Source organism: Hyperolius riggenbachi, chromosome 1 (genome assembly GCF_040937935.1).
Source record: "Hyperolius riggenbachi isolate aHypRig1 chromosome 1, aHypRig1.pri, whole genome shotgun sequence".
Taxonomy (NCBI): Eukaryota; Metazoa; Chordata; class Amphibia; order Anura; family Hyperoliidae; genus Hyperolius; species Hyperolius riggenbachi.
Window position 1 is genome coordinate 321397673 of NC_090646.1, and position 14094 is coordinate 321411766.

Below are 14094 nucleotides of genomic sequence, written 5' to 3' on the forward strand. Positions count from 1 at the left end.
TATGTGATAGCCCGACTCGCTGGAATTCGACCCTGGTCATGTTCTCTCGCCTGCTAGAACAGGAGAAAGCCGTCACCCAGTACCTGTACAATTACAGTAGAAGGACACAATCTGGGGAGATGGGGATGTTGTGGCCCAACAACTTGACACTGATGTGAAATGCATGCAGGCTCATGCGGCTGTTTGAGGAGGTGACCAACCTGGTGTGTCGCAGTGAAGGTACCATCAGCGACCTGATCCCGCACGCTTACTTCCTGGAGCGTGCCATGCGTAGAGTGGTGGATCAAGCTGTGGAGGAGCGTGAAGAGGAACAGTTACGGCAGGAACAGTTGTGGGAGCAATTTTCATCAGTATCAGATGTTTCCTCAACACCTGCGGCAGCACAGAGGGGGAGGAGGAGGAAGAGTCGTCTGGGGAAGAGGAGTCAGACTCGGATGATGAGGAAGGTGTTTCTTTGGAGGAGGAGGAGGCGGTGGCAGAAGAACAACCGCAGCATGCGTCGCAGGGGGCTTGTGCTGCTCGACGTTCCCGTGGTTTTGTTCATGGCTGAGGGAGGAGGAGGACTTATCTGACGTCACTGAGAAAGAGCAACAGGAGATGGTTAGTATGTCTGGATCCAACTTTGTGCAGATGGCATCTTTCATGCTGTCCAGCCTGTTGAGGGACCCCCATATAAAAAAAACTCAAGGGGAATGAGTTGTACTGGGTGGCCACGCTACTAGACCCTCGGTATAGGCACAAAGTGGCGGACATGTTACCAAGTCACCTGAAGGCAGAAAGGATGCAGCACATGCAGAACAAGCTGGCAACTATGCTTTACAATGCGTTTAAGGGTGATGTCACAGCACAATGCAATAAAAGTACCACTGCCAGTAATCCTTCTCCCATGTCCACGCAGGCAAGGACAGGACGCTCCAGCGATCTCATAGTGATGTCGGACATGCGGACATTCTTTAGTCAAATGCCTCGCCTTAGCCTTCCGGATCCACCCTCCACCAACACCTGGACCGGCAGGTAGCCGACTACCTGGCCTTAAGTGTGGATGTAGACACTGTGAGCAGCGATGAACCCTTGGACTACTGGGTGCGCAGGCTTGACCTGTGGCCAGAGCTGTCCCAATTTGCCATCCAACTTCTGTCTTGCCCTGCCTCAAGCGTCCTGTCAAAAAGGACCTTCAGCGCAGCTGGAGACACTGTCACTGAAAAGAGAAGTTGCCTAAGTCACTGAAGTGTTCAGTACCTCACCTTTATCAAAATTAATGAGGCATGGATCCCGGAGGGCTACTGCCCGCCCGAACACTAAGTCAGTCCCTACACAGCATCTCTGCCTGAACGCCACTGCTGCCTGCCCCAAGACTAAGTTAGTCCCCATACAGCATCTCTGCCTGCATGCCGCTTGACTGTCTTTTCCACCACCACCAACAGGGTCCAGGACTCCAGGTGGATTCCTGAATGTTTAAGGCCGCTGCGGCCGCTACCGAAAAGAATAATAATTTTTCTGGTGTGTGTACATGCCTAATTTATCAAAGTCAGTCCCCACACACAGCACCTCTGCCCGCAGGCCGCTTGACTGCCTTCTCCGCCACCACCAACAGGGTCCAGGACTCCAGGCGGATTCCTGAATTTTTTTATTTATTTTTTTTGCTAGCAGCAGCCGCTATAATCATTTTTCTGGTGCATGTACATGCCTGCCTAATGTTTCTGGCTGCACTGCGGCTGCAACAACAAAACAAAAGGCATGTACATGTGCCCATTCCCCTTCATGATCATTACCTTGCCGCGGTGAAGGGGCTTGCGTATCACAATGAGTGTCTCGGGGGGTGGCACACCAAAAATAATAAGGTCATTTCTTCATTGTGGACAGACCAAATTTGATCAGCTGGACAGTGACTGTTCTGTCATTCAGCTACCTCAGCCCGACGACCATATGGGCTGGAAAGCCGCCATCACCTGCACTCTCGTCATGGTGCTCACCAGTCCAGCATGGCCATCACTACACAAACAGCTGTTTGCAGTCACTGCATACCTTTCACTGCATCTTTGACTGCACATTGTATTATACCTGGCCGTCAGTGCATACCTTTCACTTGAATGGATGGCAGACTTGCCCTCCATAACAGATTCTCGTTAAAAGATTTAAAGTTGATTCATCTCACATATACAGCAGGGCCTCGAAAGTCCTCCTGTATTGTTATTTTTGGTCACTACCTCGGGACATGCATGCCATGCCTGCTGCCTTCCTTGAATGTGTGTGGTAACCTTTCCTGCTCCTTTGCCCACAGCGTGCCTGCTGCCTTCCTTGGATACATGTGGTGGTGGTAGCCGTTTCTTAGGCTCCCACTCTGGACCAGAATCGAACCAGGATTCCCCGGCCATTACCCATGGTCACTCGCAATGGCAGACTTGCCCTCCATAACAGATTCTTGTTAAAGGTAGTGCAGTCTATCAGTGTGTCATATACAGCAGGGCCTCGAACGTCCTGCTGTATTGTTATTTTTGGTCACTACCTCGGGACATGCATGCCATGCCTGCTGCCTTCCTTGGATGTGTGGTAGCCATTCCTGCTCCTTTGCCCACAGCGTGTCTGCTGCCTTCCTTGGATGTGTGGTGGTGGTAGCCATTTCTTAGGCTCCCACTCCGGACCGGAATAGAACCAGGATTCCCCCGCCATTACCTGTGGTCACTCGCAATGGCAGACTTGCCCTCCATAAAAGATTCTCGATGCAGGTACTGAACAGCAAGCAGAACAAGTATTTATAAAAATAGATGTAAGCTTTAACAATGGTAGAGAAAGAACCATCGAAAGTTGATAAGGCAGTCAGACATTACCTGACATCACTGAGTGAGGAAGAGCAATCTCGCCATGGTGCGCACCAGTCCAGCACGGCCGTCACAACGCAAACAGCTGTTTGCGGTGCGTTACACAGTGAGTTTGGTGTGTCAGTGTGAAGCAGTACTCTAATTACACTCCCTGATTGATGTATACACATGCAAGATGTTTTAGAGCACTTTAGGCCTGCAATTTAGCATTTAAATGTGATTTCTGCCCTTAAAACGCTGCTTTGCGTCCAATCCAGATTTTTCACCGGGACTTTTGGCGTCTATCCCACTCTACCATGCCCCCCTCCAGGTGTTAGACCCCTTGAAACATCTTTTCCATCACTTTTGAGGCTAGCATACATTTATCTAGTTTTCAAAGTTCGCCTCCCCATTGAAGTCTATTGCGGTTCGCGAAAGTTCGCGCGAACCGAACTTTCGCGGGAGGTTCGCGAACCTAAAATCAGAGGTTCGGGCCATCTCTAGTAGTGAGCAGACTTGCCCTCTATTCCAATAGATCCTCGTTAAAGGATTTTAAATGTACTCTAATTATAGGGCCTCGAAAGAGTCCTGTATTCTCATTTTTTTGTCACTACCTCCCCGAGCCAGGAGTGGGTAATTTAAGTGCCTGCTGCCTTCCTTGGATGTGGTGGTAGCCATTTCTCAGGCTCCCTCTCCTGAATCGTTACCCGACCCCGTTACCCGTAGTCACCATTATAGTGAAAGTACCATTGAAAGTTGGCAGACATCCGAATGCGTCGACGTCACAGGGATGTGCGATCGGCCCAAGGTTATCTAGAGGCAACGTACAGGTCAGCTCTCAAGGTCGTCGCACTGTTGAAGAGTATGCTACAGAATTCAGGCGATGGGCCTTCCCGACTAATTGGAACGATTCCGCTCTCATGGACCAATTTCTGTTTGAACTTTCTGTTATTGTTAATGATATCCTTGTCTACCACCAGCCTGTCATCCCCTGGCTATCATTTGGACTGCCTCCAAACACCAGGCCTCAGGTGACTATATCTGAGTTTACACTAATTATTACTCTTACTCCTTGTTTGGTGAATACTATCTGTCAATCTGTATGCTTCATCTGCCTGCAAGGTATTGTAAAATTGTATTAGGTAGGAGTTTTGTGCAGGTGTTACGGGCTGGACTATAGGTCAGTCACATACAGCCTGACCTACAGTCATTGACCAAGCAAGCCTGACAGCTGAGCTCTGGAATTACCACAGCTATCAAAGTAACATATCAGGAAAAAAACTGTGTAGAATTCAATAAATAACTCTTCAATTTTCAATCAATCAAAAAAAAAAACCATATTTTTCAATTTTCATCTTCATGGCCTGCACTCTCGCCAACGTGCGCACAAGCACGGCCATCACTACACAAACATTGCCGCCCAGAGGACTGACATTTTATGTCCTGGAAGTGTCAACTAATGACAACCCTTTGCGGCTGTTTGCGGCGGTGCGGTAAACCGTGAGTTTGGTCTGTCAGTGTGAAGCTGTACACTACTTACACCACCTGCTGATCCATGTCTACACATGCAAGATGTTTTCAAGCACTTTTTGCCTCTAATTTAGGAATGCAATGTGATTTCTGCCCTTTAGGAATTATAAGCTTGCTGTGTGTCAAATCCATAATTTTCCCAGGGACTTTTGGCATGTATCTCAGTCCGCCATGCCCCCATCCCGGTGTTAGACCCCTTGAAACATCTTTTCCATCACTTTTGTGGCCAGAATCAGTGTTCGCCTGCCCACTGAAGTCTATTGCTGTTCATCAAGTTCGCCGGTCCACGGACATTTGCGGACGTTTGTGTCCTCTGTCCGCGGACCCAAAATCTGAGGTTTGAGCCATCTCTAGTTACCGCTCTCATATCAGTCTCATATCACCAGCTCAGAGCAGCCGGTAATTTTTCAGTTTGTTACCACATGTTCTAACTTTTATGAATTGACATTTACTGACATTTGTGGTGGTATTTGCTGCACAGGTTGGTAATTTACCTCAGTGCTCGACAACTTCAGTTTTTAATGCGGTAACAGTCATTGTGAATTTACATTTTCCTAAGTGCTCTGTGAAGTCAGCTGTCTTCAGCATTACCGCATGCCAGGGGCGTTTCTAGGTTCCTGGAAGATCCGGGGCACACCTGGGCACCAATAGGGAACGAGTGTGAAAAATGGGCGTGGCCATGTGTGGTGATATACTGGGGTGCTTATGATGTAAGGATAATACAGGAACGTATTTCTTTCATTTTTCTGACTGTATCATATGGGATTGTCTGTTAGCCAGTCTGGCTTTGAAGGCTGGCAGCTAGCTTCCTGGAATTCCTTATATAATGTAAATTAACTCTATCATTGTTTGCTTCTAATTAGGAAACCCTTAATCAGACAGTTGCTGTGAAGCCTATACAGGTGGTCAGACCCTGTTGTCTGAATACTGTCTCAGAGGTGTATTGTGCTGGGGAACAATTGTCACCTGGACTGGCAGCAGTAGGCTTTGAAGCAGCTCACACCAGCCTGAGCCGGGACTTTACATATGACATCCTGCTACAATGTGAAAGCCTTAATCAACTGTCACCTTTAACCGGGAGTAAGGAAGTCTTTTGTTGTGTGTATGCTATAATACACTCTTTACATGTGGAAGTAGATCTCTGGGAATCAAATTATGTGTGAGGATGTAATTAAAACTAGTTCCCCCCTTCCAAACAGGCTTGCAGCCTCAAGGCAAATATTCCAGCATAAAAAGCAGGGGGCAGATACCTACAATCAGTCCACTCCTGACGGTAGCTGCATCTGGACTCCCGGCCCAATCTAAGTTGGCTCCTGGTCCAACCAGAACTGTGTCCGTCCACAAAACCCAAGTCCAATGTTCTTCTATCTTGATCCCTGTTTTATTTGGTAAGCAAATCGCTTGTGTGTATCCTTGTAACTTTTACTTTGTAACTTTTTTTATTGTTTTTTTTGGAAATCTTTTGTCTATATTATTTTCTGCATTGTTCCACCTTTTTTCTGGGATATTAAATCGTTATTTAATAAGTTTGACTTCTGCTGTACTAAACTAACACTCATAGCCTAGAGACTGAAGTGTAACTGTGTATAAGTCCATGACTAATTGTATGTTTCAGCAACCCTACCGTATGAGATTGTGATCGCATTGTGTGTGGGGGCGTTTGTCATACGTTGGCCTAAAGCGCGCAGCTGACCCAACGTACGAAAATGCCAATACGAGTAGCTCGACAGCAGAGTGGCTAACAGTATCGTTCGGAACAACTGTTAGTGGCTTTGCTTCACTACAGTGTAATATTGCAACTGTGCGTGTGTGTGCGTGGCGTTCCCGTATTCGGCCTAAAGCGCAAAGCTGACCCGAATACGAAAACGCGGATTGCGTGCTGAGCACTCGACAGCCGAGTGGACGTGTCTAGCAAACCGCTAGTGGTGGCAGTAAGAAGCTTTTGAGGGGTTACAGCCTTGTTTGTAGCTTGAATAAGGCTGCTCCCCGCTTGATCTGGTCAAACCCGCAGTCGGGAACCGTATACGTAGGCGTGCCGCGTGCCGGTTCCTGACATAATTGGCTGGCAGTGGTGGGAATCTTTAGTACATTAGTACACAGTTTAGCTCGCTATTCTGAGTACTAAAGGCTGGAAGCTTGCTAGAAGCAACTAGCCTACAGAAGTCTACTCAGTGCAGAATCGATGTACTTTTTTTTTGTTCAACGATACACACTTGGCATTTTTGCTCTCCCTCCCCCTTTTTTTTCTTTTTATTTTGCAACACAATGGCTCAGAAAGCATCCAGCTATGCAAGGCAAAGCAAAGAAATACTGCTCAACCTGTGTGAGCACAAAGGCATCGAGACGGTGAGCAGCCAGACTAAGAAGCAGTTTGTTCGTGCCCTCGAGGAGTATGAGGCAGAGCAAGCCCGTGCTCCAACGCCAGCGGATGCAGCTCACGACATGCTAGAGGAGGAATCGCTCCCGCCACAGAATGCGAGTGGAGACGATGTCCTGGACGATCCGCCGAACACGGAGATGACATCTCTGGAAGCCGACCTACAGCTACTAGGTTCGGCTGAGCCTGAACTGCGCCTAAAGCTGATCCTGGAACATCGGCAAGCAGAGAGGGAAATACGACAAGCCCAGAGGGAACAAGCTGCACAGCGACTCTAGGCCGAGAGGGACAGACTCCAGGCTGGGAGGGAACAAGCTGCCCAGCGACTCCAGGCCGAGAGGGACAGACTCCAGGCTGAGAGGGAGCAAGCTGCACAGCGACACCAGCTGGAGCTGGCTAAACTTCAGCAGCAGAACCGGTCTGCTGGACCCACAGAACGCGAAGGGGAGCAAGTCCACAGAATCCCCCTGGATAAGTTCCCCGCTATGGACAAGGACTCTGACATAGACACTTTCCTACAGGGGTTTGAAAGGACTTGTCGGCAGTATGGGGTGCCCCGTGAGCAGTGGGCAAGATACCTCACACCAGGGCTGAGAGGCAAGGCCCTGGAGGCGTTTGTGAGTCTCCCCCAGGAGGAAGAAACAGACTTTGAGGCAATTAAGAAAGCCATCATTGCGCGATACCACCTCACACCAGAGGTGTATCGCAAACGTTTCAGGACAGTGCAGCGAGGTCCTAATGACAGTTACCTGGATCATGCTTGCAACCTGCGCACTGCCTTCCAACAGTGGCTAAAAGGACTGTCCGTTGAAACCTTGGATGCCCTGCAAGAACTGATGATAAAATACCAGTTCCTCCACACGTGTCCTGTTGATGTCCGGCTGTTTGTGCTGGATCGAGAACCAAAGACAGTGGATGAGGCTGCGGAAATGGCCGATTCCTACATGGCCCATAGAGCACCCGAGTCCCGGAGGACTACTCCATCCAGCTGGAGGGGAGAACAGATTGCTAAACCTGTCACCGCTGTCTCCTGGATTCAAGCAACCAACCACTGACACTCGGAAATGCTTTGTATGTGACAGGGTGGGTCATATCAGCACGACTTGCCCAGAGAGGAATAGGGGGGCCCCAAAATCCAGTGAGGCCTCAAACCCCCAGTGAAGTCCCAACTGCTTTGTGTGCTACCAGGAATGCCACTGGCTATGCAGAGAATCTGAAGCTTGTCACGGTTGGGGGGTACAGTTGCCACTGGGTTGAGAGACACTGGAGCAGAAGTGACTCTCATACATCCTCAGCTTGTGCACCCGGAGCAGTACATACCTGGGAAAATTATTGCTATCGTTCGGAACGACTGTTAGTGGTTTTGCTTCACTACAGTGTAAGATTGCAACTGTGCGTGTGTGTGCGTGGCGTTCCCGTATTCGGCCTAAAGCGCAAAGCTGACCCGAATACGAAAACGCGGATTGCGTGCTGAGCACTCGACAGCCAAGTGGACGTGTCTAGCAAACTGCTAGTGGTGGCAGTAAGAAGCTTTTGAGGGGTCACAGCCTTGTTTGTAGCTTGAATAAGGCTGCTCCCCGCTTGATCTGGTCAAACCCGCAGTCGGGAACCGTATACGCAGGTGTGCCGCGGGCCGGTTCCTGACACCATGCCGTGTAAAGTGGGCGTGTTCATGAACATAGCAGCGGCATAACTTAAATATATTCAATAGGCAGTATTTCACATATATAAGCCCCTCACCTGGCCTCTGTCTTTCCTTCGTCTGGCTGGCCTGTGCGCTGTACTCGGCTGGCGGTTATGCTGTGCTGGCCTGGCTGGTGGTGATGCTATGCTGGTCTGGCTGGTGGTGATGCTGTGTCGGCCTAGTTGACAGTGATGTTGAGCCGGCCTGGCTTTGCTAGGTGACTTGTTGGGGCTTTGCTGGGCAATTTGCTGATGGCTTTGCTGGGCTGGGGGCTTTACTAGGCTTTGCTTGGCTGTATGCTTTGCTGAGCTGGGACCAGGAGGCTTTGCTAGGCTGAGGGGTTTGCTTTGCTGAGGGCTCTGCTTTGCTGGGCTGGGGCCCTGGGGCTTTGCTTGGCTGTAGATAGGTGGGTGCCTCCAATATAGGTTAGATGGGTATGTTCCCCCAGTATAGGTTAGATAGGTAGCTTCCCCCAGTATAGGTTAGATAGGCAGCTTCCCCCAGTATAGGTTAGATAGGCAGCTTCTCCCAGTGTAGGTTAGATAGGCAGCTACCCCCAGTATAGGTTAGATAGGCAGCTTCCCCAGTGTAGGTTAGATAGGCAGCTTCCCCCAGTATAGATTAGATAGGTAGCTTCCCCCAGTATAGATTAGATAGGCAGCTTCCCCCAGTATAGATTAGATAGGCAGCTTGCCCCAGTATAGATTAGATAGGCAGCTTCCCCCAGCATAGATTAGATCGGTAGCTTCCCCCAATGCCCCCTCCTGCCACTCAATCGATCCGGGGCACCATGGCAACAGGTTCCAGGCCGGTGCCCCGGATCAAAGGCGCTAGCGACGCTGATGCCGCATGCAGTAATGTTTTATGAATTGAGGCCACTGTGTAGATAAGAGTGATGAATGGGCTGACAATCCTGCTAAGTGCCTGAGACTTGGTAAGTCCAAGCTGTATTGTGCAGATGGTAACCCCTGGTGTGCTGGGAAGGAGTAAACACACTCTTGCCTTGCTTGTCTTGCCTGCTCCAATGTCACACAATTTACACAATATGGAGAAAGCAGGCTCTCATAGGACAATCTAATTATTTCCCTTTCAGCCTTGCCCCCTTCTATTGCTTTAGTCAAATAAAAACCTGCAGTAGAGGGGGCAAAAGCTTAAGCATATAGCTTACAGAAAGCAGCCTGCATTTTTCAACTGAGAAATGTGTTTAACCACTTTACCCCAGCGCGTACGGATTTCTCCGCCCCTTTTTCCATCCTTTCACCCCCAGGGACGGAGAAATCCGTACTCTGCGTACTCCCGCCGCTGTCCGCGCTCCCGCTCGTAAACACGCCGCCCGCCGCTAGTAAACACGCCGCCGCCCGCTCGCCCAGAGATCAACGAACGGGAAAATCCATTCCCGTTCGTTGATCTAAGCCCCGCAATGATCTGCTGCCGCTCGGCTGAGCAGCGCGATCATTGTGAAAAAATAACAAAGTCACAGCCTCTTTCTACTTCCTGCAAGCGTCCGGAAGGACGCTTGCAGGTCGCATGAAACAAATTGGTAATGTTGCCATCTTGTGGCCAAATAGTAAAACTACACCCTAACCATTTTTTACACACAAATAAACTTGTTTTACACAAAAATTTAACTCCTTACCTCCCACACTCCCCAATTTTTTTTTTTTTTGTAATTAAAAAAAAAATAAAAAATTTACAATTTAAAAAAAATACATAAATAGTTACCTTAGGGACTGAACTTTTTAAATATTTATGTCAAGAGGGTATAACACTGTTACTTTATAAACTATGGGCTTGTAATTAGGGATGGACGCAAAACTGAAAAAAATGCACCTTTATTTCCAACTAAAATATTGGCAGCAAACATTGTGATAGGGACATAATTTAAACGGTTTTATAACCGGGATAAATAGGCATATACATTTAATGGGTTTTAATTACAGTAGCATGCATTATTTAAAAACTATAAAGGCCGAAAACTGAAAAATAATAAATTTTTTCCCACATTTTTTCCTATCTTCCCATTAAAACACATTTAGAATAAAATTATTCTTGGCATAATGTCCCACCTAAAGAAAGCCTAATTGGTGGCGAAAAAAACAAGATATAGTTCATTTCATTGCGATAAGTAATGATAAAATTATAGACGAATGAATGGAAGGAGCGCTGAAAGGTGAAAATTGCTCTGGTGGTCAGGGGGTAAAACCCCTCAGTTGGGAAGTGGTTAATTGAGTCCAAACTTTATTCCTATCCTTTATTGATAAAGTTCTTATTTTCAGATGTTAATATGAAGGAAAATCAACCTGGATAGAAAGGACCAGTGTGATTTGAATTATTGAACAACATATTTCGCTTAAGGAATCTTTATATTATGCGGTGACTAGGGGTGTGTTGGGACATGGTTAGAGGTGTGGCTTAAGTGTCCCTCTTTCTGATCTCAAAAAGTTGGGAGGTATGATACCTTAGTGGAAAATGAAAAATGTAGCAAGAAGGCATGTTTAGTGGGCTCTCCTCATGCCCACTGCTCCCCCTGTTCTCCTCCGTCCCCCTTCTGTTAGTCAGTAGCAACACCCTGAACTTCCCGGGTTGGAGTGGTCGTGGCTTCCTGACCAGGTGCTGCCCGGCAAAGCATATACTTGTACGCGTTTACGTGGCCGGGAGGGAATGCTCTGCGCAGGCACACTATGTAGTTGTGACATAACAACTACGTAGTGAGCCTGCGCAGAGCGTTCCCAGCTGCATGAACGCGTACAAGGATACACTTCTCCAAGCAAATCCTGAACAGTAAGATGTGGCCAACCTGACCCGGAATTAAGTTCAGGGGGTTGCTACTGACTAATGGAGGGGGACGAAGGATAACAGGAGGAACAGTGGGCATGAGAGAGACCAATAAACATGCCTGCTCCTCCCATTTTTCATTTTATTTTCCACTAAGGTATTAATGCTAGCACGTGGCGGAGCTGGGCCCGCGGGGGAAGGCTGTGAATTTCTGATAACGGCCCTGCTTGTGAGTTCTGACGTTGTCAAAAACAGCTGACCTGCATATGCTTGTTCAGGGGTTACGTCTGACAGTGTTAGCACAATAGCCAGGCAAATGTTATTGCTTGTAAGGAAATAAATATGGCAGCCTCCATAAAACCCTCATCTCTCACTTTAAAGTGGCCATGCAGGCAAAGTAGCCATCGATTTGCTGAGTCCTCAGGAATGAAACTTAGACGCTGCAGGGACCGGAGGACCATTCCAGGATGACGTGGGCACAGGGCGGCTGCAGGGGGCTGGTAAAAGCCCCAGGTAAGTGAAACTCTCTTTTTTTAAAGCGGAATATAACCCAGAATTTCTTCTTTGCTCTAAAATATTATTTACAGCATATAATATACTCACACAATGTTTTTTTTTTAGTAAAAGAGCATTCAAAGGGTTACATCACAGGACTGACTCTTTCTTCTGCAGGGAGAACCCGCATCCGAACTGCTTATAATCTTATCTTGTGTACACATTCTTTACTTGATACATTTATGTAAACATTCTCTGGCTGTGCAGGACTTCAGTTGATTAGTGCTGAAGTGAAAAACAGATCAGAAATAACTGCTGGCAGCATTTACAACAGAATGACAACAGTTATAAATAAAATGCACCAGCAGGTTTCAAAGTAAATTAACTAAACTTTTGGGAAGTTATAATATCTAAATGAATATTAATACTTGTGCACAAATGCAAATATGATAATTGTATGGGTTATAAAAAGTAGGAAAACACATTTTTGTTGAAAATTTTGTCAGAGTTTTAAACCGCTTTAAGTTTACTTTTTAAGGGGTTTGATTTTCTCTTCTCTACCGTATGTGTATAAATCTACAAAATACTGCATAACGTGCTTTTGAATTTCTTCTTCAATTGTAATAACAGTGTGCTCTTTTATTTATAGCTACCGCACTTGTGGAGACAGCAAGAGAAAATCAGAGCCCTGAGGAGTTTGGGGTTGCATTGGACAGCCTTATGGGTGAATTTGCCTTTCCGGCTGAATTTGTCTTACAGGTTTGGGAAGCAATCCATCAATCAGAAAACTAAGCATGACTACCCATACATGTGTGGATGCTTTCCTGTATGCTGAAGGTTTATAATTTCTCTTGAACCTCAAATGTTGACATTGGTGAACTGAGATTTCTAGGTTTAGTTAACATATGTTTCAGTATAAATTATTTGGAATGTAGTATGTCTGGGCAATTTTTTTATATGCAGTAGGGCTAGTGCACACCAGAGAGGTTCGTGAGAGTTTTTAAAAATGCTAGTGGTTTAAAAACCGCTTCGGTAATGTACAGTATATCAATGGGCTGGTGCACACCAGAGCGGTTTGTTTTTTCCACAAACGCAAACTCGGGGGATGCAGCATTTTTTAGATTTCTGAGGCGTTTCTGCCTTTCGTATAGGAAAGTGGACAACTGCTTTGAAAAATACTACATCAGAGCAGTTTTCCAGGCATTTTTGTTACAGTAGCTGTTAAGTAACAGCTTTACTGTAACAATATATGAAATCTGCTACACAAAAAAACTCCAAAGAAAACGCTAGGCATGTTTAGAAAATCTCTCTAACCTAGAATCGCTCTGAAAATCTGCTTCAAAAACCTCTAGCGTTTTGCGGATCTGCTAGAGGGTTTTGGTGTGCACTGGCCCTAAGTGTGTATATTAAAATTATGTGTGATATGCTGAAATGCATAAAGAATTACCGTATTTTTCGGACTATAAGACGCACTTTTTCTCCCCCAAAAGTGGGGGGGAAAAGTCACTGCGTCTTATAGTCCGAATGTGGCAGTTTTACCAATCTGGGGGCTTCCATTCTTTGTTCTGTAGTGTGATGTCCGCGGTGGTAATGCAGCAGCAGCGCGATGCTAAGTGTTTTTGATTCACACCCACTTAAAGAATACCGGTACTTGACCTGGCTGTAATCCTGGCGTCCGCGGTGGGGAGGCAGCTGAATCGCGCTGATCCACGTGTTTTCTAAGCGGCATAGCAGCAGCCGCTATGATGATCTGAAATGCTGCTCCTGGCTGGAATCTTCTAGTCTGATCAGCGCGACCCCGCAGAGAAGGACAGTACATCTTCAGCCGCTATAGCGGCAGAGTCCTCATAGGCTTCCGTACTGTATTGTTTACTGGTGTCATCACATGACCCAGCGCACGTGCGCTGGGTCATGAAAGAGCGCCAGTAAACAATACAGTATGGAAGCCTATGAGGACTCTGCCGCTATAGCGGCTGAAGATGTACTGTCCTTCTCTGCGGGGTCGCGCTGATCAGACTAGAAGATTCCAGCCAGGAGCAGCATTTCAGATCATCATAGCGGCTGCTGCTATGCCGCTTAGAAAACACGTGGATCAGCGCGATTCAGCTGCCTCCCCACCGCGGACACCAGGATTACAGCCAGGTCAAGTACCGGTATTCTTTAAGTGGGTGTGAATCAAAAACACTTAGCATCGCGCTGCTGCTGCATTACCACCGCGGACATCACACTACAGAACAAAGAATGGAAGCCCCCAGATTGGATCGTGCTGATCGGTTGATGGAGGAAGCAGTTGTGGCAGGGATGAAGAGTCACTGAGCGTGAGCCCCGTCTAGACACCTAACCACCTATGTGGGTGGTCACAACGCAGCTCCGCTTTACAACCATCAGAGAGAAGCCCCACATGCAGCAACACTGACACAGGCTCACTTTTCCCA

At 47.3% G+C, this 14094-nt stretch overlaps 1 protein-coding gene across 1 annotated transcript in view; it reads left to right on the forward strand.

The window, feature by feature from the left end:
- The window catches only part of GIPC3 (GIPC PDZ domain containing family member 3), a 1046927-nt gene extending 1034408 nt beyond the window's left edge, over positions 1-12519 (forward strand). The window contains exon 8 of the mRNA XM_068233843.1: positions 12309-12519. Coding sequence (XP_068089944.1) covers positions 12309-12451 — 143 coding nt within the window. The 3' untranslated portion in view covers positions 12452-12519. The remainder of the gene's footprint in view (positions 1-12308) is intronic.
- Positions 12520-14094: the final 1575 nt, after the last annotated feature.